The sequence below is a fragment of the Pieris brassicae genome, chromosome 7 (genome assembly GCF_905147105.1).
Source record: "Pieris brassicae chromosome 7, ilPieBrab1.1, whole genome shotgun sequence".
NCBI lineage: Eukaryota > Metazoa > Arthropoda > Insecta > Lepidoptera > Pieridae > Pieris > Pieris brassicae.
This window is the reverse complement of record NC_059671.1, coordinates 166,255-190,869: the sequence shown is the minus strand read 5'-3', so window position 1 is coordinate 190,869 and position 24,615 is coordinate 166,255. Positions and strand designations below refer to the sequence as shown.

General features: G+C 38.1%; 2 protein-coding genes across 12 annotated transcripts in view; both read left to right on the top strand.

Moving 5' to 3' along the window:
* Nucleotides 1–6,669, top strand: part of LOC123712126 (ankyrin repeat and BTB/POZ domain-containing protein BTBD11) — a 33,992-nt gene extending 27,323 nt beyond the window's left edge. For 3 of the 6 annotated variants that reach the window (XM_045665091.1, XM_045665087.1, XM_045665093.1), the window contains 14 exons: nt 1,286–1,420; nt 1,911–2,119; nt 2,194–2,423; nt 2,643–2,868; nt 2,955–3,108; nt 3,224–3,372; nt 3,502–3,629; nt 3,713–3,918; nt 4,056–4,183; nt 4,288–4,374; nt 4,517–4,674; nt 4,760–4,925; nt 5,018–5,200; nt 5,567–6,667. In XM_045665091.1, coding sequence (XP_045521047.1) covers nt 1,286–1,420; nt 1,911–2,119; nt 2,194–2,423; nt 2,643–2,868; nt 2,955–3,108; nt 3,224–3,372; nt 3,502–3,629; nt 3,713–3,918; nt 4,056–4,183; nt 4,288–4,374; nt 4,517–4,674; nt 4,760–4,925; nt 5,018–5,200; nt 5,567–5,764 — 2,357 coding nt within the window. In that variant the 3' untranslated portion in view covers nt 5,765–6,667. Of the gene's footprint in view, nt 1–1,285; nt 1,421–1,910; nt 2,120–2,193; nt 2,424–2,642; nt 2,869–2,954; nt 3,109–3,223; nt 3,373–3,501; nt 3,630–3,712; nt 3,919–4,055; nt 4,184–4,287; nt 4,375–4,516; nt 4,675–4,759; nt 4,926–5,017; nt 5,201–5,566 lie in introns of all 6 variants that reach the window. The other 3 variants (XM_045665088.1, XM_045665090.1, XM_045665092.1) reach the window with 3 other exon arrangements.
* A 9,568-nt stretch (nt 6,670–16,237) lies between these two features.
* Nucleotides 16,238–24,453, top strand: LOC123711690 (cholinephosphotransferase 1). Of its 6 annotated transcripts, none has more exons than XM_045664392.1 (9): nt 16,238–16,587; nt 16,968–17,208; nt 19,438–19,596; nt 20,430–20,555; nt 21,731–21,862; nt 22,347–22,505; nt 22,578–22,703; nt 22,789–22,945; nt 24,033–24,453. In XM_045664392.1, exons 1-9 carry the CDS (start codon nt 16,376–16,378, stop codon nt 24,101–24,103), a joined length of 1,383 nt encoding a protein of 460 aa, XP_045520348.1. In that variant the 5' UTR covers nt 16,238–16,375; the 3' UTR covers nt 24,104–24,453. The 6 variants fall into 6 exon arrangements, with proteins under 6 accessions (XP_045520348.1, XP_045520350.1, XP_045520349.1 ...); XM_045664394.1 differs by having other exon boundaries at nt 22,789–23,005; XM_045664393.1 differs by lacking the exon at nt 24,033–24,453 and adding an exon at nt 23,124–23,729.
* The last annotated feature ends 162 nt before the right edge of the window (nt 24,454–24,615 follow it).

Here is a 24,615-nt window from a genome sequence, read left to right as displayed (position 1 = left end):
ATAAAAACACTTCAATCGGCGAATGCTATCGAGGAATATAAAGTATAAAATTAGCTTTATAAAAATTAAATTTCGACTTATTTTCACTAACGGTATACTCCATTGTGGGCCGGGCAGTCTGATCGGTCTGATGAGAGTTGTGCCCCCACGAAAAGCGTCCGCTTCAAAAACACACACCCGACGAGCACAAAACTAAATCCAGCTGTCTCCCATCACAACTAAACACCTGGCTTACTTGAGTGAATTCACAGAACGTCAAGAAAAATTCAAAATATTGTATTACACTACTTGAATTTAAGTTAAAATTCCCTAATAGTAATACATTTTATATTTAACACACAGCATTTCAACTATACGGGAAAATAATATATATTCTGTATCGCACGTATTCGGCAGTAAACACACCGCACAATACAACAATACACATTTATCATTGAAGTGAACTGACGCGCAAACTAATTCAAACGAACACGTCGCAAGCGCACTTCACACGTGGCAAACACACCACCTCGTTTTCTTCCATCCGCCCGGTCGCATCTTAGGATTTGATACCTCGCGGGCTCAATTTCCGCATCTTTAATATAATCATTACATCCCGTTTCTATTATGTTTCCATATCCCTTATAACTTTATTTAACTTGGTTCGCGAGCCTCTAGCATTTTGATAATAAAAAGAAAACTTCTACAGTTTTCTTTGTTTTACTTTTTGACTTCTGAAATCAAAACCATTGACTGGACTCGCTATTCACAGGCCATGCTTCCGGTGAATATAACTTTTCATACCTAAACCGATTCCGTTACAATAAAGGTGGCATATTCCTTTGTTTTTTTGGACTTAATCTTAATAAGCTTAACGTCCATTTCCATGCCATATATTCCTTTTATATACGATGTAAATTTTTCCTCCGTAGTATCTAAACTTAATAGCCAGATATGAAAGTGCTTCTTTCTTTGAGTTGCCCGTATTTCTAATGATTCCACATTTCTTTCACGGAGTACCTCAAGATTTCTAACATTGAGTACCGTTTGCGAAGCACTAGGTGTCTGAATTGCTAATGTCGTAGTTTGGTTACTAACTCTTAAATCATCAATCACCTCTTTTTTATCGAAGACATTTGAATCGGAGATGTATCCTCCCCTTCTTCACCACAACCGAAACAACTACGTTTAGACATTTTGAAATTATGAAATTGAAACTGAGAGAACTCAAAAAACCCGTGCGTACTCAACGGATGACGTTAACTCAGCGTTTTAAATATTGTAACATGGTTAATACATTTTACAGGAGCTCTATCTTTGTCGCGCTGGGAATCAATGAGCTCTTTAGGATCCGGTACCGGGTCATCGTCGGGGGCTCCTCGGCCTGAGAATAGACAGTTGGGCATGAGTCATGATTCTGGTATCACCACCAATGGATCTGGTAAATTATTTATTTATTAATTTTAACGAACTAACGAAACGCACACAAACAGAGAACACATGACATACAAAAACAATATGCATGCATGTCAATGACAAGTGTGCACAACATTTAGAGGGAAACATTACAATAATAAAGAGAAAATAACTTAAACGTTAAAAGTAAAAGACAAACTTGATTAAAACATTTGTATGTGGAATTTTAAAAAAAATCTACTTTGCAATTGTCACTATTACATCTACATTATGGTGTAATGTGCAGATTAACTTGGTGATCTTTTTGGTCGACAGGGGTAACTATTTGAATCTCCTTTTGTTTATACAATTGACTGATAATTAAATGTTGGACTCGGCACATTTCTGGTTTTGATCAAACGAGGAATAAAGACACGAACTTGACTTGCGGCATTGGCTTGAAATCACTTCAGATCACAAACAGTGTTCACTTCGTAATTCCAGGACGTGGCACATGATAGCATAATATTTTTTAGCAGGATCTGGCACATCAGGTTCCAACACGAGTACATCAGAGTCAGCTGGCACCAACGGCTCCGCGGGATCCGGGGCTTCGGTGCTGTTGACGACGTGTGCCGGATCCGCCGGAGAACTCAGGGCCGTGTTGAGACAGCTCAGCCCCAGACATCCACCTCTGTCCCCCGCTGGGGAACGAGCCCTGTATTACTTTATGAGGTGTTCTCAGGTCGGTCTCAATTCTTTTACAAAAAAATAACCATTAAAACGAGATGTATTTCTTAATAATAACCTTCTGTTCAGTTGGAGCACAGCACCAGTGGAGCATCGGCGGGAGCGGGAGCGTGCGGCGGGGCAGGAGGCCTGTGGGGCGAAAGGGGCGCCGGGGCGTTGCCACCTTTGGGTGAATGGGTGCGGGTGGCGCGTGCGCACGCTGCCCTCCGACCACCTCCTGTAGTACCGGACGCCGACGACGTGTTGCAGGCGGCTCGGTTGTTGCTGCCGCACGCTGACTGCCCACCCAGACCTGTCACGTTAGTGTTGTTCTGCTATTTCCCACGATCAGCTTTCAGACACACCGGTTGGACAGCTCCACAATTGTATTCTTCATTTCACTTTATAATAATTCAATAAATGAATTGCTTCTAGTTTGAAACAATAACCCCTCCTGCCCATTTTTATTTCTTACCAAAATCTTGACACATATTGACGATGTGACCGTCCTTAAAAACGTCATCGATCCAATATTTCAGCATGGAAGAAGCGATAGAGCCGGCTTGGTCGCGCTGTACGCGGACTGTGGATGAAGTGAGTCGAGCCGCCTTGGGCCTGGCGCAGAGAGCCTTGTTGAGTGGCAGAGCCGAGTTCCTTAGCGGAGTCAGGGCGCTGCTGCCCCCTGCGGGGATCGACGCCACCGACGGTTCGGGGCTGACTGCGCTCATGAAGGCCGCCCTAGCGGGAGACGAACAAGTTGTCGCGGTGAGGTCGCTTAGAACGAGAATATTAAAATTTGATATATTCCAGGGTAAGGTTGTCCCCGACTATACAAATTTAACCATTTTCAGATGCTGCTAGAAGCAGGGGCAGACCCGAACATCGAAACCGGAGGCTTAGCAGCTCAGCACAGTGCGCTGTTGTCGCCTTCGCGCTCGCCCAATCATCCCCACTCCTCTCACCTCGGCAACACCCCCGCCAACGCTTATACTCCGCCGACTGCGGGTAGATATTTTGCTATTTTTGCATTTTATATGGCATTACACCGTGTGGATGTGGATGGAAGATGGCCTATCAGTTAAAATAATATCTATAAATGTCCTTTCTTTCTATGAATTAGGTTGGACGGCTCTAGTGTACGCGTGCAGCGGCGCAGGCGCAGGTGGGTCGGGAGCGGTGGAGGCCGCTCGAAGACTGCTAGCCGCCGGCGCACGAGTCGACGGCGCACCCGCCAGAGGGGAGGACGTCTGTACGCTGACACCTTTGCAGGTACTACGATACCTTAGCATTAAAGACTCGAACACCTGGTTTAACCATAATTATTATGAAAACGTATTGTTCCCTCAACTCAACTCTCTAATCGTGCAACGAAATATCGAACTGCTAAACCATTTGCAGGTGGCTTGCGGCGTGGGCAACCTCGAGCTCGTGCAGCTGTTGCTTTCGCACGGAGCCGACCCCTTCCTGTCCACGCAACTCACCGACGCTCTCTGCTACTCGGCGGCTGCTCAGTACGGCTGCTACAGGTGTGAACTCGTAAAACATAATTTACCAAAACCAGTTTCTTGTCAGAGTCAGAGTCGACAATGTGCTAATGATGATTTGACAGCGCGGTGGCCGTATGTTGCACTCACGGGCGTCGGGCTTGCCTTCGCGCCGCAGTCCGCGGGGGCGGAGGCCGAGCTGTTCTCTCTTTAGAAGAAGTGCTCGCGGAAGGGGCTCCGCCCGCCGCCGGCCGGCCTCCACCCTTCACGAAGCAGCAGCAGCGAGCTTTGCAAGATGCCATGTACTGCGCCGCTGAGACCGACCACCTCGGTGTGCTTCTTTTGATTAAATATTAATTTTATTTGTCTATTTATATAGTAGAAATTGTTCTCTATTTATTCATAATATTTCAAATAATAAACTCACTTTTTTAAAATATAGAAAAGATAATCGAATGCAATCGTCAGATATAACTCTGGAGCTGCGAGCTCTCGGAGTCCCGTGGTCCCTTCACGCCTGGACGCTCTCCTTGGCAGCCGCGGCGGAGGCCTCTCTCGACCACGTCATCGACCAACTCCTCCAAGATTTCCTACAGGTACTTCATACTCATTATAGTGTTCAGAACACAAAGTATCACTCGGTAAGCGAACATAAGATCCGCTGGGAGAAGCTGAATATATTACATTGTAATCATTCCAGGTGTGTCCGAGTGACGACAGCCACTACGGCAAGCAGTTCATCTACGAGTGTCTTCCTCTGCTTTTCAATATTTTAAGATACAGCAAGGTAACGATGATGTATACGAATTACACAATAATGATCAACAATAGTGATTTGTATTGTTTTCACATTTTCGTATCGAGCGATTCTAAGCGCTATTTAGTTGTGGTGCCCTGAGAGCATAAATATAAACAAACGTTTCTCGCAGAAGGAAGGCACAGTCCTCCTGCTGGCGGACATCTTGTGCGCGTGCTACGGCTGGGAAGCGGTGCCGGGCGTGCGCGAACCTCCCCCCGCCACGGCTGCGCCCGCGCGAGTGGACGTCTCGTACGTCAACAACCCCTCGCTGGCTGACGTCACTTTCAGGTATTTACCTTTTCTGTCAATATTTTTTTACCATTGATCGCTTCCGATCTTCGCACGAGTCGATACGGTTCCGTCGCATTCCCAGGGTGGAAGGTCGTCTGTTCTATGGACACAAGATAGTGCTGGTGTCGGAGTCGCCTCGGCTGCGGTCCATGTTGGCCCCGGCCCGGAACTCCGCGGAGGCCCTTCCGCCGGCCAACACGACGCCCCCGCTCGTGCAGATTAATGATATACGATATCATATATTTGAGGTACCTGAATTTCTTTCTCTTTCTCAATAATGTCAATTATTATACTTACTAAACTGTCGAATCAAATGATCACTTTTATTGAAATTCTTCAGCAAGTAATGAAATACCTCTACTCCGGTGGTTGTTCCAACCTGGATATCCCAGAGAGTGACGTTCTGGAAGTGCTGGCCGCCGCATCTTTCTTCCAGCTCTTACCGCTACAGAGGCACTGCGAAGCGCGCGCTGCCAAGTCTGTCGACCTGCATAATCTGGTGTCCGTCTATATCCATGCTAAGGTGAGATCGAATTGCTCTCCTAAATATCTCCGCCTGTCTTTCTCTTCTGCACGAACATTTCTAAACCTCGATGCTCAATCTTTTGACTTTTGTAACTCTTGTATTTCTTATTCTTCTGTATTGCATCGCAATTCGTGAATGCGTGAGTTCTTAGTTTATTTTATTCATATTTTTTGTGGTATTTTACGTATTTTTTTAATAATATTTGATTATTCTTCCACTATATCCATCATATATCTTTTTTTTAGTTTTTCACTTACTAGGGTTGACTCATAGAGATTACTTAATTATATATTATTGCTTAAATATTTTTTTTTATATATGTAACGAATTGTGAATAAAAAAATTACAATAATTCCTCAATAGGTATATGGCGCTACTCAACTGCTAGAGTACTGCCAAGGTTTCCTCCTCCAAAACATGGTAGCTTTACTCACATATGACGACTCTGTGAAGCGTCTTCTGTTCGGCAAGCGCTTACCGGGTCACAATGTCCTCGGAGCCCTGCTCGTCACGCTGCAGAAGAGAATTGAATCCCGAAAGAACCAGGCGAAGGTCAGATAGCCGAGGAATCGCATTTCCATGATAAGGTTTCTGCAGATGCGGTTCGCGTTCTATGGGTTCCGACTTCCATAGGATGAACCTTCACAACGGTGAAAGATGTCTTTGAATTCTAGCGTATTAACATTTCAGATATTTTCTTAACGAGGTTAAAGGCGATGTTTAAATTAATTTCAAAATCTACGTTTTACTGTCGCGAGAAAATATATTCAAAAATCTTATTGCGTCTGAGAGACGAGAATATGTTTTCTCCGTTGACAAGTGACTGTGATTTTTTATTTCTTTATTATTAAATGTTTTTTTCTTCAATTAAATATATGTTAATGAATATAAAAATATAATATCAAACACAAAATATTGAAACATGTAAATTTAAATGCATTGAGATAAAACTATGTTTTTGATCTGTTTGTGTATATAATATACTAGTTATAAAAAATGTTAAAGAAATAAAAATTTGTATTAACTTTCACCATTATGTAAATACTCTATATAGTGTTACCCGCTAAGAAAACTTAAATGATATGTCGCAGCACAAAGATTTAAATGCATTATATTTTTAGATAGTTTTAGACCTATTCTAGTACACGTAACTTAACATAACAAAAAACGCCTAAGAATTCCAAATCGTCACGGTATTTTTTTAAATAAAGGTATATAAATTGTCTTTAAAAATCTTAGATAATTTATAATAAATATCAAATGTAAGAGCTAAAGTCAAAAAACAATAAAGAGGAATTCTTAATATATTCAGTTTTGTAGATCATACTAATATTTTACAATTTTTTATTTGAATAATGAAACGGTACCCTACAAAAAGTTTATAATAAAATGCATTCATTGCCCATTATGTTTGGATTAATCTTTAAAAGAGTATTTGACGTTATTTCGTATATTGTAATTATTATTATTGTTAAATAAAGATTTGAACTGACGAAATATGATTTTCCATATTAACCAAGTGTTCTAGATACTCCCAATAAAGATGATTGAAACAGATATATGAAAATATTTTAATAAATATTCTCCTCGTACTCTATTAAAAAAAGAATTGCCATGTTCTTAATTAATTGATCTAATAGAAGCGGTCTGATTCTATATTTGATGCTGGCTTTCTACGTTATGATAACATATCACATTTCCAGGGCATGAGACAAACACATCGCGAAAAGTGTGACATAGTAACGTCAAATAAATTTGTTTGGAATATAGGTGAGCCTCCTGCCCGGTCGCTAACAGTTCTAAAAAATATATTCATAAATACATGACGTCATATCACGTGACAAGCTTGAGCTCATTTCATTCTCGTACAAGTTTCTTTGGTGGGTTTGTAGGTGATTAGTACGTGTCGTAATGAAACAGAGATGTGTCCTGCAAGGACAGTTGTTAAACGTTATCGTCATGAAACAATAATATGTTGTGAAAAGAACAGTTAATTGGCCTTATCGTAAGACCACGATATCGAACTGTTCTGAGAAGAACACGTTCGTACTGTTAGACGTGTTCTGGTATTTGGGTTTTTAAAAAAGAAAAGGGAAATATTAGTTCAGAATAAAATTGAACTTTTAATTTAATTACTATATTTAAAATGAAGCCAACAAATGTGTGTGCGCGACGGAGGATGATACCGAACTAATTTCCATATTCCAAGCATCGTCTCACCTCTCGGTGAGAAATGCTGACCAAAAAGAAGGTATTAGCACGTTAGCCGGACAGGGTGCAGGATTATATAACAACCCCCCGTTTAAGAGTAAACTTACGGGTTTAGGTAAGTTTGCGAAAAGGATAAAAAGGGTAATATAGTTATTCCATACGAAGACGAGGCTGAGGATGTGGGGTTTCACTGTTTGAAGAGGTATTATCTGGATTTTCTATGTCTTTGTTTCGGAAAACGCATTTATTGGCTTTAACAAAGATTATAATTGCAATACTTAAGATAATTATAAAGGAAACTATGCTAAAGCTAAAACTAACATAGTCTGAAGGGTCATTAAGGAAATCATCTAAATCATCATCAATTGACTTAATAGGTAAATCGTAAATTAAGTCCAAACTATCAAGATTCACATGACGTAACTGTTGTGTTGAAATATTAATATTTACTTTGGAAAATTCAATCAAATTGCAACAACTGTCATTGATAATGTTGAAGTTTGATACTACCGGACTTATAATAATTTCATAAACACTTTTTGCTTCAAATCTATTTTCTTTGCAAAATGCAGTACAACCGGATGTCAAGGTAAGTATTCCGGTTCCTGATATAACAATGTCAATTATTTTGTGATTACATTCAATAGTCAGTTTCTCATCATTGGTTTCAACATAAAACCATTTGTTATTATTTAATTTATGCCAGATATCAACTTTACCAAATATAAATTTTGTATTACAAGTTTTAGGTAAATTTTCTACAGCTTTAGTGATTATTTCTGTTTCACATATTGGGTAATTGACAACACTGAGAATATTTAAAGGGTTACAAATATACTGATGTCCAATCATTAAATTACAAGAATCTATATTATCAAAGATAAAATATAATTTCTTATCTTCACTAATGCCTATAAAAGGTTTTGTTGCAGTAATAAATGCAAAAGAATTTGGAGATGTCGGGTTATGAGGTACAGGGATAGGTATAACTTTATAAAGATTGTATGTTTCCACATTTACAAGAGGAATCTTTATTACAAATACTAGCTGATTATCGATAACATATGAAACTATTTTAGCGAGGTTCATTAGGATGTTAATATTATCTAAATTTAACTCTACAGGGAAATCCTTAAGTCTAGATACATCTTTAATATTACTTACTAAATCTATGTATAATTGCTTAGGAGTAATAATTGAAGGATGAATAGTGTTTGATTTTGAAAACAATACACTACTTACAATATCCTCAATTTTGAATGTAAGTGTTAATAGGCTAGCTTGTAACACACTCAAGAGTTCATCCATGTTTGTTTGTAATTTGACAGAGTTGATGACCTCGGAAACGTTTTTGACGGAAAGAGATAATTTATCGATAACATCGTTCAGTAGGATTTGATTCTTATTAAGTTCGTTCATGGAAGCGTTGAAATTTGTAATTGCGGATTTGGAGATGTAGATGCTTTGTTTAATGTTTGAATTAAGATCTTTATCGATTTGTTGCATTTTAGCAATTGCCTTATTATATCTATGTGCGTCATCCTCATTTAGAGTTCCAAATATATGTTTGAATACGGTTCCAATACCGGCAAACCAAGCAGATCGTTTAGATTTGGAAGTCGTAAGGTGTGATATAGATTGAAAATCCCGAATTATGTCTTTGAACAATGAATCAAGTGGTTGAATTAAATTGTGACATTCAAAGTGGTTGAATGATCCGCTTTGTTGACATAAGTAACGAATTGTGCCAAAAGCATTCTTAATATTGTCGATGTGAGTTGGAGCAAAGGATATATCAATTGGGATCACTATGTGAATATGATCATTTATTATTTTTGCAGTGCCTTGTGGATCGAAGTAAATGCCAGGACTCGAGGTGATAGTATGAATGTACTCTTCATTCTCGTTTCCCAGGATAGGATTATAAATTATTAGTCTGTAAGAAGAAATAGAAAATTGAATGCTAATTAAAGTTAAGTCTATCACATAATTTAATTAAACATTAATTAAAATTTAGGTTTACTTAAGAAATTACCTTACTACTATTTTTATTGTATTTAGTTTTCACTGTTGACTGCGAGTTTAACTTCGTCATAATGATGTTTGATATGACGACGATTAATTAAAAGAGATAGGGTGTTATTACCATGTATCCTTACCACTTTGTATGGACCTTTCCATATAGGTGATAAGGCTTTACGGAGTCGGACATGGTTTTTAATATACACATAGTCACCGATTTTATATTGTACAGGCCGAGTGTGTCTGTCGTAGTACTGTTTGGATCTTTCTTTAGAAATATTGATGTTTTCTAAAGCTTTTTGATGGGAAAGTTTTAAACGATGGTGTAGCATTTTAATATATTCAGGATAAGTGAGATCTGGTTGGGACTTAAATACTGAGTCTGGTATGTATGGTTTAAAACCGAATATGAGTTGGTGGTGCTATGGGTAGTACTATTATAGGTGAGTATAGCTGTGTAGACATATTTATGCCAATCTGATTGGTTTTCGTTTACGAATGATTTAAGATATTCCTTTAAGGTTGAATGGCTGCGTTCAAGTGCGCCTTGCGTTTGTGGATGATATGGTGTTGACCATATTTGTTTAATTTTTAAAAATTTACAACACATTTTAAAAAGTTCTGCAGTAAAATTAGTACCCTGATCGGTTAAGATTGATTTTGGAATACCGAATAAGGATATAAAATGTGTTAAGCATTCACAAGATTCTTCAGCATTAGCATTAGTAATAGGATAAGCCAAAGAGAATTTAGTAAGATCGTCTTGTAGAGTAAGTATGTATTTAAGTTTAATAATACCAGCTTCGGGCAAAGGACCAACTATGTCTGAAGCAACTCTTTCGAAAGGACGAGTTGATGTCGTAGTTATTTGCATGGGAGCTCTATTGATTTTGCGAAAAGCTTTGTTAGATTGACATAAGCTACAATTTTTTACATAATTTTCAATGTCGGAACGCATTCCTTTCCAATAATATCTTTCTTTGATGCGAGAAAACATTCGATTAGAGCCTAAATGTCCAGCAATAGGAATATCATGATTTTCTTTAAGTAGTTTAGTAATTTCTGTTGGAACAGGATATATGATACTGTTATGATAGACATTAACTATTATGTTTGTGTTATTAAATAAATAAATTAACATGTTATATATTTTAAAGAATGATTGGTTGTCATACGGGTTTCTAAAGTCGGATATAGCTATTTCGCTGATATTATCGGATAAAAGAATTTTATCCCGTACATTTTTTAATGTTTTAAATATATCTGGGTAAGAGCAATTGTCGAAGTAGTAAACTTTTGTTAAGAGAAGGAAAAAGGTTTTTTCATTAATAAAAAGTTCTTTATAAGAATGGAGTTCTCGTTCTTCATTCAATATTTCTTCGTTTTCTAAATTAGAGAGGATTTCCTCGAGATAAGGATTGGATTCGTCAAAATCGATTGACACCGGTACAAGGATAGTATTGGATTTAGACTTCAGGAGATTTTCATTGTGTTCTTTAATGTGAGTTGTAAAGGTTGTACCATCTTTGGAGAATGCTTTCAAGAACGTGTTGTAATCATGGTTGGACGAAGGAATTATGACAGGAGGAGAACTGTTAGAATGAGACTTGTTGGGAGTTAGTAATTCAGAGGGAATTGGATTATTTTGTAAGTTTGGAGAGTGTAAATCTTCTAATTGTATTAAGTCGTCGAGAACTCGCTGTGCATCTATAGGAGATTCAGCTTGCCGTTGATCTGGCATTGGATCGGGATTTATTATTTCGGAAGGAATAATGCCATCTGGACTCAGGGGTTCAAAATCAACAAGATGATCGGGATTGAATGGGCTAATTTCATCAAGGTTAGATGGAGAGCCATCACTCTGTATGGGATTTACGGGATATCGTGATAAAGCGTCTGCTGCGGAATTGAGGCGACCTTTACGGTAGATTATATTATAGTCATATTCCGAGAGTTTAAGCCGCCAACGTTGTAACTTGCTGCTAGGGTCTTTATGGTTCATGAGCCAGACCAATGGTCGATGATCAGTTATTATATTGAACTTGCGCCCATAAACATAAGGACGAAAGGTTTTGCAGCCAAAGAGTATTGCAAGAAGTTCTTTTTCTGTGGTGCTATAATTAGTTTCAGCTTTATTCAGAGTTCTAGAAGCGTAAGCTATTGGTCTTTCTTCGCCTTTAGGTCCTTGAGAAAGAACAGAACCAATGGCATATTTAGAGGCATCGCAGGTTAAGGTAAATGGTAAGGAAAAATCTGGGTAAATTAAGACAGGTGCAGAAGTTAATTTAAGTTTCAATTCATCAAAAGCAATTTGCTGTTGGTTTTCCCATATGAATGAGACATCTTTTTTTAAAAGAGCAGTTAAAGGTTTGGCGATGTTGGAGAATTCCGGAATAAATCTTCGGTAATAGGACACAAGACCTAAAAAGGATTTGATATCTTTTGGAGTTTCTGGAATGGGGAATTGTGTCACGGATTTAATTTTATCTGGATTGGGTTTTACACCTTTATCGGAAATTACATGCCCTAGATAAATAACTTCACGTCTCAGAAACTCGCACTTATCGGGTTGAAGTTTAAGATTAAACTTTCTAAGACGTTGGAAAACTAACTCAAGATTTGTTATGTGACTAGGTAAGTCGTGGGAATATATGACAATGTCGTCTAAGTACACGAAACAACGGATATCTTGAAGACCAGCGAGAGCTATGTTCATAAGACGTTGGAATGTAGCTGGTGCGTTTTTAAGGCCAAAGGGCATTCGAGTAAATTCAAAGTGCCCTTGAGGAACACTGAAAGCGGTTTTGGGTGTGTCTTCCACCCTAATGGGAATTTGATGAAACCCAGAGGCTAAATCAAGAGTGGAGAAATATTTACTTTGGCCGAGTTGGTCTAAGATCTCGGAAATTTGAGGAATAGGATAGCTATCTCCAATGGTAATGTCGTTTAATTTTCTGTAGTCAATAACTACACGCCATTTGCGATGTCCTGAAGCGTCAAGCTTTTTCGGGACCACCCAGATAGGAGAAGACCACGGGGACATAGAAGGTTTAATGATGTTTTGCTCTAACATTTGGTCTATTTGTTTTGCTACTTCCTGTTTACGAATTTCTGGAAAGTGGTATGATTTTACATGTATAGGATTCTGGGGTGATGTATTTATTTCATGTTGGATGGCATCAGTATGAGATAGTTTATCTCCAGGAATATGAAAGATATCGGAATACTGAGAACATATGTCATGAAGGGCGTTAGATTCCTCAGTATTAAGATGATTCACTCTTAATTGATTAAGTACTTCCTGAGTCCGAGTGTAAGCGTCAGTATGTTGAATATGTTGTAAGGTAGAATTAAAGTTAACTGATTCATGAATCATATCATCAAAGTCTAAAGGATTCAGAGTAATCTCGAGATTTGATTTTAAGGTAACAGGAGCTTCAGAGATATTCAAAACAGATATATTAATTATTTTATTATTTTTGACTGAGACAAGACAGTTAGCGAAAATTATATCTTCGTGAAAATATTGGTCTAAAACAAGGCCTTCTTTTACGTTAGGGTTGGATACTGAACATTCAATAATACTTTCTGAACGAGGTGGAATTACATAAACGGGGTTATAGAAATCTATCTTAATTTCATCATTTTTTAGAGTTAATATATTTTGGTTGTAATCAATTATGCCTTCCAGATCGTTGAGGAAGTCATTACCAATTATGGCATCATAGGGTAAGTTGAAGTCATCTACAGCGTGAAAATCAAAAGTAATGTTCTGTTTATTGCTCAGGAAGAATTTTAATGGAAACTGGCCTAAAGTTTTGGTTGCTTCACTGTTTGAGTTTATTCCTTTAAGTAAGATTTTGGGCGGTTCAAAGAATAGTTTTTTCTGGATGCAAGATTGTTTCATTAGGCTAACTGACGAGCCTGAATCAATTAGGAATTTGATTGGGATTTCAGAGACATTTGTCTGGAGTAACACATATGGTAAGGATCTCTTTATGGCATTGGATGTCACTTCGAACACAGTAGGTGTGTCTTTGGAGTTAGAGCTTGTGGTTGTACTGTGTTGTGTATTGGTATATACAGTGGAATTAGGCAGTCCAAACTTCGCGGCGGAAGCATAAGATTTAGTGGGACAACTAGTTATAGTGGATCTAGTCATAATATCGTCTCGTTGGTTAATAATATGGTAACCATGTAGCGGAGCCTTTGGACTTGGATTACCCTGAGAGGATATTGGAGCTTTACGAAATTGACTACCATGTAGCGGAGCCAAGGAATTGGATTTTGATTTACAGGGTAAAGAAATGGGATTACTATAATTGACAACATTGTTGTTATATATTGTGCCGTATTTCATCTTATGACCCGCACGGCACTTACGCGAGTCTGGGATTAGTTTAAATGATCCACTGTGTCTATGCCTTCTTCATTATTTTCGTCAGTAATTTCTTCAGGTATTTGATCTGCAAAGTTTACGTGATTAGAACTACTGTTAGTTCGTGGTTGGAATGTGCGTGGATTTTGATTTGTATTTTGGAATCTTCTATTATTAAATTCGCGTTTTCGGCAGTTTTCTATCACATGCCCTTTAGCTTTACAATAGCGACAAAACAGTGATTGTGCACTGCTTAAATTCACATTATTAGGAGTGCGTTCATATGCTAATGTTGGTTTGTTTTGATAACGATCTCGAAATTGATAATTAGGGCGCGAATAATTATTTTTATTTAGCGGCCCTTGACTTTGAGGATTATTATATCGTTTCCGGGAAGCTTCCATTATTTTCTCTTCGGATATTGCAAAATTTATAGCGTCGTTTAATGTTTCCGGGTCTCGACATCTGACAATTGTGGATAATTGTGGTTTTAAACCAATGACAAAATGATGCAGAGCTAGATCCTGCATAGCTGCGATTCGGCCAGCAAGTTCGCTTTTCTTTTTTTTTTTGGATAGATTTACTTCCGTCAATAATTTGGATAAGCATGATTCTACACGCAAAGCGAACTCATTAACTGAATCATTATTCGGATTACAATTTTGTAAGTCGGATAATAAGGCCGATAATGTTTCTTTTCCCCGAATTGTGTATTTAAAAATTCTGATAATTGTTCCCATGACTCAAATTCTTTAATGGCACATGCACTTTCGGCTTTACCCTCCAACTGACTTAAAATATATTTTAATAGTACATACCGTTTTGAATCACTTGCTAAATCATAGGCGTTTCCACAATTGTTGAGAAATGGGATTAGTTTTTCCCTAGAGCCATCGAAAGGTTTAATGAATTTTAATAATATATTTAGGTCCATCTTATCTTCGTTGTCTTCCTTTTTTGTTTGCCTTGAAACTGTCTCGGCTTGTGTAGTCATAACAATTAAAGTATCACGTTACTTGTTATGGTATGCGGAGATTGATAAACGGGTATTGAGTTGTAAGTTACAAAAGTATTTAAAAAACTTACAGGATGATGTACAAAAATATCATTCTTGAATGGAAAAATATAGTTCCGTCGGTGTTGGGCTCAACTGGGCTGACGATGAAAGACAAGCCTGTGCCACTTATCACACAGTGGACGGATTGAGTTCGATATCACTTTCACAAATACACTTATGCACTTTCACACACAGGAGACGTTACCAGGATTTATAAAAAAATCCCTTTTCGCTGCCACCAATGTTAGACGTGTTCTGGTATTTGGGTTTTTAAAGTAAAATTGAACTTTTAATTTAATTACTATATTTAAAATGAAGCCAACAAATGTGTGTGCGCGACGGAGGATGATACCGAACTAATTTCCATATTCCAAGCATCGTCTCACCTCTCGGTGAGAAATGCTGACCATAAAGAAGTATTAGCACGTTAGCCGAACAGGGTGCAGGATTATAATATAACAGTACGCTTCGACGGTTGCGCGCAGAAAAGCACCAACTTTTTGCCGCGCCGCGATTTTATCGTCTACGCACCCTTCGCATCTTGGCACCACATGTTACCACTAATGGCCAGTGTAGGATAATTTTTGTATATAAATCTACAGTTTTAAAAAATAAACACATTCCATCTTCACCTCTTCTCTACGAATAGGATATTAGGAAGTTTTATTTTAATCAAATAAGGACCAATCAACCTAAACTAAACTACCCTAAAGGTTCATCTGTCATAATGTGGTTTTGTCTCGAGCCCCGGTAGACAGATACCTATTTGTGCGGCAAAGTAAGCCAGTAACTTGCGTATTTTCATGAAATCCAAAGTAGATTTACAATTATCCCGTATTCATATATGAATAAAAAGGCCACATTATAATCACTTATTTACCTGATACTACCTAATATATGTTACTTAATTACCATTTAATAAATAGAATAATGAACTCCTAAATGAAAACCTTAAATAATACATTCTTTGTCTGAGGTAGCTGCCAGGTCTTCGGTCTCCTGTGATGTCGACCTGATAACCTTTTTGCTATTTCCTTTAAAAGTCTTATTTCGGGGTCTTAGCCCCACGGCCAAAAGCCTAGCACGCGCCGAACCTGTAATACAGCTCAAAAGATTAATAAGATAAGTCAAATAAATAAATATAATAATCATAAAAAAAATATATATATACATATATCCATTATTAATTAATGTCTCATATAAACAAGGCTACTCCGTGAGGACATTAGCATCTTTAGTATAATATAAGGCTGCTCAAGCAAGAGACAACTTCTTTAAGAAGTGCTGTCATATGATGTCAGCCGTCAATCGTATAATTTGACAGAAATCAACACGTTAAAGCTGTCAGTTGACGAGACGTCGCAAAGCGCAATTTGCCAATTTGACTTTTGCAAACGCGAGGGTTCAGTGAATTTCTTGTGTCTTACCAAATAAAAGTTGCGATTAACGTGTGATTTATTTAGGAATTGTTTTATTTTGTTAAATGTCGTGACAGTGACGAAATATGCAGTTTTATAAGGAGAGGATTCTCAACGCTGCTCAGTTAAAAAGACTAAGTGAACACAAATATTCTTGTAGCAGTGCCAGCTTACTCGATGCATGGCTCCAGCCATGGTGGTGCTGGCTGGTTTCTAAAACGCCACTATGGCTTGCACCGAATCTCATCACTATATTAGGTTTAATTATAAATATAGTTACTACTCTCATTCTGGTTTGGTAAGTACCATCATGTACCAAGTATTTTATATTGCGAAAACTGTGTCACAACTCTCCATACAATACTATAGCAACTTTCATTTTTTTCATCAAAATATTTAATTGTACTTTCATTTAACCTACTTTTTTAAAACTAGAATGGTAATTTTTAAGATTTACACATTATAAACATATAAAACTATATATACACGGTGTAAAATAAAAATATGGTTATTGTATTTGATTTTTTCATATGTATATTGTTTTATAGTTTATTGTAGCTGTGAATGTACTAGGTATACTTACACAATTTATTCTCATTTATGTCTTATTTGAATTTGCTTAGCAATTCTAATAATTTGTATAGATTATATTTATTATCATAGTTATTAAACTTTTAGGTACAGTCCAGATGCAAGACAAGATCCACCAAGATGGGCATTTGCCTTATGTGCTTTAGGAGTTTTTGTATATCAGAGTCTTGATGCTATTGATGGTAAGCAGGCAAGAAGGACAGGAAGCCAGTCCCCTCTTGGAGAGCTATTTGATCATGGCTGTGACAGTATATCTACTGTGTTTATTGCTCTTGGAGCTTGTATTGCTGTTAAGCTTGGAGAGTATCCCACATGGATGTTTTTCCAGGTGGGTACTTAAGATATTTATATTTGGAGATAGTTATTCCCTGTGGCATCCTATAACTATGATAACTCTTAACATATTTATTGTAATCACATGATGACATTTTATATTTAAAATTAAATACTTGCGATAAATAATGTATGTATTAGAATAAGGGTTGTAATGTGGACCCAGTTTTGCACTTAGATACACATTTGATTAGTTGTGTGTAAATAAAATAAAGGATAATATGCTTTTATTATAATCAGCTTTGGAAATACTAAGTTATTAGCGTAATGAGAGAAGAATCGTGATGAAAAAATATAAGCATGATTATAAGAACAAACATACATATAAAGGCTATCATCAAAGCTAAAATGACATGCACAAATATTTTGCTTTAGTTAAAAGTAGTTACATTCTGATACATAACAATATCTACCTGTAAGGAAATGAAGAACTTGAGAGAACAATCATACAAAACCACATAAGATCCACTACAATTTTTGGCTAAGACACAGGATCATCACAACTCTATTTTTTTATAACCTTTGCCTTTGCCTTTGCCTACACTTGAGTTAGACAAGAGTGTTAATTTGTATATTTTATGCTATGGGCCCCACAAGTGGTTCTTCAAAAGTACTATATTACTATTTTTAGATTTAGTGTGTGATTATAAGATTTGGGTAATAGATAATTCTTAAATTTTATGTGTAAACAAAAAATGCTAATTTTACTACATTATAAGATTTTGGATCACAGAGTCAGTGTAGTGAGTGTGTGATAAGATATTTGTATTGTAGTAACCAATACATATCATTTTGATATCTTAAATTTGAATGTCATCATAGATATAGGAGATTAATTATATTTTTATTGATTTGAAGCATTATTCTGTTGTTGCCATGTATTTAATTTCAGATACAATAACATATCCTATATTATTATATGCAATGCTTTACATGGAGGATCTACAATCTAGATGTCTAATAATTAAAATATGTGAACGGATAAAATATTTCACTAAACTACTATTATCTCAGCACATACTATTCCTCGTCAATGTTTCGTAAATTGTCATTTAAAACGTAAATTAAATTTGAGTGTATTAACTAATTAATTGAGAAACGGTCACTGAACTTAATATTACTATATTAGAAGCAGCTATATAACTGTATGAGTAATGAAGTTATGAAATATCGCCATATTAATTAATAATATTGTGGAGGCAAATAGGATGCCAATCTCAAGAGTTGACTCATTTACTGGAGGTCGCAAAACTCAGTACATACTCGTGTAGTCATCGCTGTCCCATGTATGATAATGATGATTTTATAGTTTAAATTAATGGTTGAACTTGTCACAATAGCCGTGAAAGATCCGCTAATGTAAACTTGAGCTATATCCGTAGCGACGACGACGAATCTTGGCAGAAGATCTCTGGACCGTTGCCAAACTCCACTCATTTTACCCATAAAGGGTGAGCCACTTATTGGTTGTACACATTTTTTTTGTCGTTATATAACTAGAAGGCTATCGACAAGGTCAAGCCGAGAATTCAACAGATTGTTTCTGTAAACAATTTAGCTAACATATGTATTGTAAAATAAAATTTACGATTTGATCCATAAATTCAAGATTTGATAAAGAAAACATTAACTACGCTCTAACTGTCTTTATTTAGCCCATTATAAAATGTAATAACTGCTGATTTGATTTAATTAAACACGTGGTGATAACGTGGTGCGTTCGCCTACTGTTTTTCGCACCACTTTTATTGGAAATTTGTTAGTTAATTTATTTATATTGGCTGACCTACTTTTAATCGCAATAGTGAATTTGAATTTCTATCATATTCGTCAAACGGCTCAATAGATTATTTTTATAGAACGTTTATACAATTCTGATATTTTGAAATTGATATCATAGTAAAGGCCCGGCTCAAACTTTTCTTCATCACGCGCTGACGTCTTATAATCATTTATAATTTATTTGATAAACTTGCTCAAATACAACAACATTTAGAATGCGATAAGAGAACGAACAGGTGATCGGTTGTAACCAATACTATATGTCCTCTTATCTCATTGACCACTCTTATCAGCGTCTGGGTCCCTCGAAGCGCCAAAACATCTCCCACGTGCTGTAAAGGATAATTTACCTAACATAACATCTTTGTAAATATGGAAAACCTAAGAGGCTACCTCGTTTCCTCCAGAAACAATATGTTTATTATGTCCTGGCATTTTTCAGTGTTTTTGCGCAATGACGCTGTTCTACTGCGCTCACTGGCAAGCCTACGTCACGGGCACCCTCAAAATGGGTCGCATTGACGTGACTGAAGCGCAGTACACGATTATCTGTATACACCTCATATCTGCCACGCTCGGCGCCGACGTCTGGGCAACTCAGGTAATGTAATTTAGACTCTATGGTCATCTTTTCAATGATCTGAAAGTAAATGACATATGATAAGACAGTGTACGAATGAGCGCATCTATAAATTCCCACAACCAACTTTACCAAATGACACAGGCTGTGACGAAAGTGAAATATTACATTTTAGAATCATGTTATAATTTATCGTAGCAATAGGCTTTATTTCCGATTAATATCTATTTAAGTAGACAATACAATAATTTATCGTATTATTACTTACTGATCATTGTCATTTATTTAACTCACATTAGACACAGCAGTAGAGGCTAGTATTAATTTGAATTGTTTATATTTCATCGTATGATTTACCTATTATTATTTAAAAACACCCACATGAGTTCCTAGTGTTGTTTCATGGCATTTCGTTACGATACGGCCGTATGTGTTAATATATCGTTAAGTTTGTGTATTAATATTGAATAGATACCATGACTGTAGAATGTAGCAAATGTATGCATGTAATAGATTGATTTAATTTCTTAAATGTATATTATGTTGTGATTTAATCTGCACTGTATTATCGGACATTTGTAAAAAAATATTTTTGCACGAATACAATCTTAGTCGTTACGTTATCGCTATCGGTTTTATCTCTGTTCGTACTGCTTCGTATCTGTTATCAACAGTCTAAAGATCCGTCTCCATACAGTACGAACCTTTTCCTTAGCATGCTTAAGAGTACTTAAAGAAGCGCGACATGGCGTGGACGGCTTTCTTAAGAAGCGGCCAAAATGTATTTGAAATCGGTTCATACGGGATCGACATGTTTCGATGCAAATGTATGGTAAGGGTTGAGTGGGCTCCAGGTGGGCTCGCTGGAGATGCGGTACTCGCTGGGTGGCGCCGCGGTGATCGGCGCCGTGATGACGCTGGGATCCCTCGCCGCCGCCCTTGTCGCCGGCGGCGTCGGAAAGAATGGCTCCACAGTCGCCGTGAGCGCATCTCTGTATTGCATGTGGCGTGGGAGTTATGTGTCCTCGGTCCACTACCGATTTCCCTCTCCTCTTCCTTTCACGAATTAGGGATTACTTAAACATTATAGCCACTTTCAATCGATTTGAAACATTATCTGGTTACACAAATGGATGAATCGAGAAGATTCATTTCTTTTTGTAGAAACCTAAAACTGTATCACATAGCTTCCACGCCATCGTAGATTTAGTGGTTTAATTAAGAGCCGACTTTCTGGAATCAGATAGCAAATTATTAATTATCAATTGTTGCTTTTTGGCCTTCTAGCTGATATATGTTACCGTATCGTTTTATTTTATTGAAAATACGAATGTAGCCGTATGTCTTAGTATCGGGAATATTTAAGGCATTCGATTCTAATTATGTATGTAACATTTTGTTTTGTCGCTTATCATGTGGGTTTTTTTAATGGCATGAATCAATTGTCAACCTCTAGATCAGCCAGCGGCCTCCGCCAAAGCATTCTCGTTACAACCACGAAGTGGCAGAATGGGTCGAGGCGGCTGACTGGCCAGACATGTCGATAAATTAGGCTTTTACTGTTAATTTTAACCTTATTGTGGCCGGGTTTACTGTCACGTGGGTCTTCACTCATTGTCAACCCCTACATTATACATCTCACGGCTCATAACAAAGTCTTATACGAACACATTGGCTGATCAAATTACTGGCAGACTTTGCAAGGAATAACTTGTTTAATAAATGATAAAACTTTCCATTTGGGCTAATGTTATTCAGTTCTACTTTGGGGAAATTCAGTTTTGTATCGCAGATTCTCGATTTAGGGGTGCCATGTTGCCTACAAATAATGTCTCTATCCTCCGCCGGACACTTGTACTCTTCCTTCAACTTGCTCGCGACATTCCGAGTCGGCTGCCGAAAATCTGGATCTGTTTGAGACCCAACGATGGTGTTATAAAGTCGGTAGCTTTTGTACGAAGTCGGTTGTAGTATGCTTCAATTACAGCGCTATTTACTAAAGTTAGGGCTCAAATATCCGACGCCGGCCAATGAGTGAAGACATCACACACCCGCTACACGGCGTTACTCTAGCTATAATGGCATGTCTTTTTTTTATTTTGGACGCTGTCTCCGCCGGACCTAACTCGCATGTCGCCGAATCGAATCTAAACAGCTTCCGACGATTAACGTCAGCGTTAACCTGCTGTCTAATTACTTCGTCGTGCTCCTCAACATATACCTGGTCTTCGGATACATTAAGGTCATAATGCGCGGCGGAGTTGGGAAAAACGGCTCTACGGTCGCAGTAAGAGATTGTTATATAAGCATTGTGACGTTTGTGGCGCCGGCCTCGCCTTACGCCATCGCGTATCGCATGCATCCGGTTCATGGAACTAACATTTTCTGTGACGTCTCGGAGACTTGCTAATAACTGTTGTCGCTGTCTAATGGACGATTTTGAAAAAACTTTGGTTTTGGGATCCTCAACACACCCGACCGACGGGTGCGCGAGTCCGAGCCAATCCCAGAGGGTTTTCAAAGTTAATTTAAACTAGGGCTTGGCATGGTTAAGCTTGTTTGCTTTTTAAGTTGATTTTCTCGTATTTTAGAAACGTTTACTTGAACAAATCTCCTCGTGCTATTAGTTATTTATGATCTTTTAGACTTTCCTTTAAAAAATATCCTTCAGTAGTGAACGCTTGGAAGAGTTTCCCTATGTAATATCTATGTCTAATTTGTGTATACCGAGTATACCGTTCCGAACCTAGTTACAGCGAATGAATCCGCAGGGCACCAGTATCCTGACGCCAGTATTTCCCTTCTCGTTCGTGGTGGTCCCGGCGTTCATAATCTTCCAGAAGAGTGAGTCGCAGGTGTATCAGAACCACCCGGCGCTCTATATCTTGGCGTTCGGAATGGTCGCCGCCAAAGTCACGAATCGACTCGTCGTGAGTATTACTTCGGACGGCGAGCTTTTTACGACACCGGAATCGAACTTTTATTGATAACGATGATTTCAGGTGGCCCACATGACCAAAAGCGAGATGGACTACTACGATTGGGCCCTGGTGGGTCCCGCGATGCTCTTCCTCAACCAGTACTTCAAGAACGCGTTGCCGGAGTACTACGTGCTCTGGCTGTGCTTCGTGAGTCCTCTCGTCGTGTACTATCCAAATAATCGATAATAAGCAGTCAATTACTATATAAATATGTTCCGCTGAATGATTGCAGGCCTGGGTGGTGGTGGAGTTGATACGATACTGCGGGCAAATATGCATGGAGATCTGCGAGCACCTCAAAATCCACTTATTCCGTATCTCGCCCGCGTCCGCCGCCGCGTCCGCCCCCGCTTCCTTCTCCGCTCGCCACAAGCAAGCGGACAGAAACGGTACGAACCGGCGGTCCGCTCCCACGACGCGATATTCTTAAGACTAGTCGTTACCTTACTGTAAGTGTTAAATAGTAAATCAGCCTCTCGACTCCGCCCTCGCGCTCGACGGCTCCGAGGGATGTGTCTCGCTCCAGCGGTCGAGCGGAAATATATTTTGTGTTTTGTCCGCTTCTAGATCGCGAACTCAAATCCGGTAGCTATCACGTACACATAGGGGACGCCGAGCGGTGAGTTGTCGCGCTGTGCGCTTGCGACGCCTCACCGAGTATACGTACGAACGCGTCGCTATATTCAGTATGAGAACTGTCGGCGTAGAGCCAGTCGAGTTGCGCTCAAATTGTAACATTAATCGAAGTCGACACGCGAAGAGGGTGAAAATTAAAAGGTTGTTAAGGATCGCGGCTCAGCCGTCGGCGAGTCACTCGTTCAGTTGTGACATTTCGATTTTCACTCTCGATTATCGGTGATGGCGCTCCGTACCCGTATATTGAGATTACATGTATTATTATGTATGTGTATGCTATTACTATATATCAATAAACGCACTTATAACTCGAACTGTCTTCTATCGCTAATTTCATGTTCAAATGATTCTAATCTATTAAAATTGTCTATGACCGCTCACCGTGACTAGTGTCGTGTAGTCCTTTTCTGAAACATTAAAATAGCTGAAGGGACGAAAAACTTCCCGGCTTTAACCGTTCGATTTCATGTAAAATATTATCTCAATTGAATTCAAGGTCTCGTGTACACAATGTGAAATATATTATGTCTATTTGAATTGTATTGTTTTATTATTGATCTGTTCGTTTATTCGAATGAAGCACAGAGTTTGACGGTCGTAGCCAAACCGAGAGCCATAGTGTTAGGACGACTAGACTATTTTGTGATCACGTATTGCTTGGACACGCGCTGTGCGTTGGCGGGAGAAAGGTCAGTTGGCGCTTTATGTATTCAGTAGTTGAGTAGTTGAGTAGTTGAGTAGTTGACTAGAAATATCGTAGAGTTGTTTCGCTAGACGACTCCTATTTGCATGTTGCGTTCGATATCTTATCAAATGCGTAATTTTACCATTTGTTTGCAGTGACGAGTGACAGTGACATGTCGGAGAGCGAAGACACCGCGCCTCTAGTAAACGATAATAGTATTAGTTAATGTATTTAAGTAAATCGCATTTAAACTGTGACCTTATATCGCCGGAATCGACTCGAGTCTTGCCCTCTCGTGACCCGTTTTTAGGAATAGTGTGTGGCGTTACTTAAACTAGAATTTATATTTTCTTATTATAACAAAGGTGTGTAATCTTAGTAGGATGAAATATTTGTGGTCTTTGGACGTATCGCATCACAATATTTAGGCGTGAGCTAAAGGGAGTGGGTGCATGAGGATAAAGCTACCTAGTTTCCATATTTATTCTACCTTGTGTTTTCCATCATGTTCGTATCGGGATGCTCCTAATTGTCGTGTCAGTGGTGAATTGTTAACATGAAAAATTTGAATATTAACTGTTGTTTTATTTATTCTGACGTTCTCCTACCCTATTCCCTAACATGAAATGACGGAGTTCAATAAGAATTTGTTATAATATCTGTAAAGCCGCGCCAGTTGATAAATATAACGGCCATCCACAACAATAGTTATTACAGTATTGACACATTGAAAAGATA

Coding starts and splice junctions, on each gene's coding strand:
- LOC123711690 (XM_045664392.1), top strand. CDS start 16,376: ATGCAGTTTTATAAGGAGAGGATTCTCAACGCTGCTCAGTTAAAAAGA. Junction 16,588..16,967: donor ACTACTCTCATTCTGGTTTG/GTAAGTACCATC, acceptor TTAAACTTTTAG/GTACAGTCCAGATGCAAGAC. Junction 19,597..20,429: donor CCGACGTCTGGGCAACTCAG/GTAATGTAATTT, acceptor AGTGGGCTCCAG/GTGGGCTCGCTGGAGATGCG.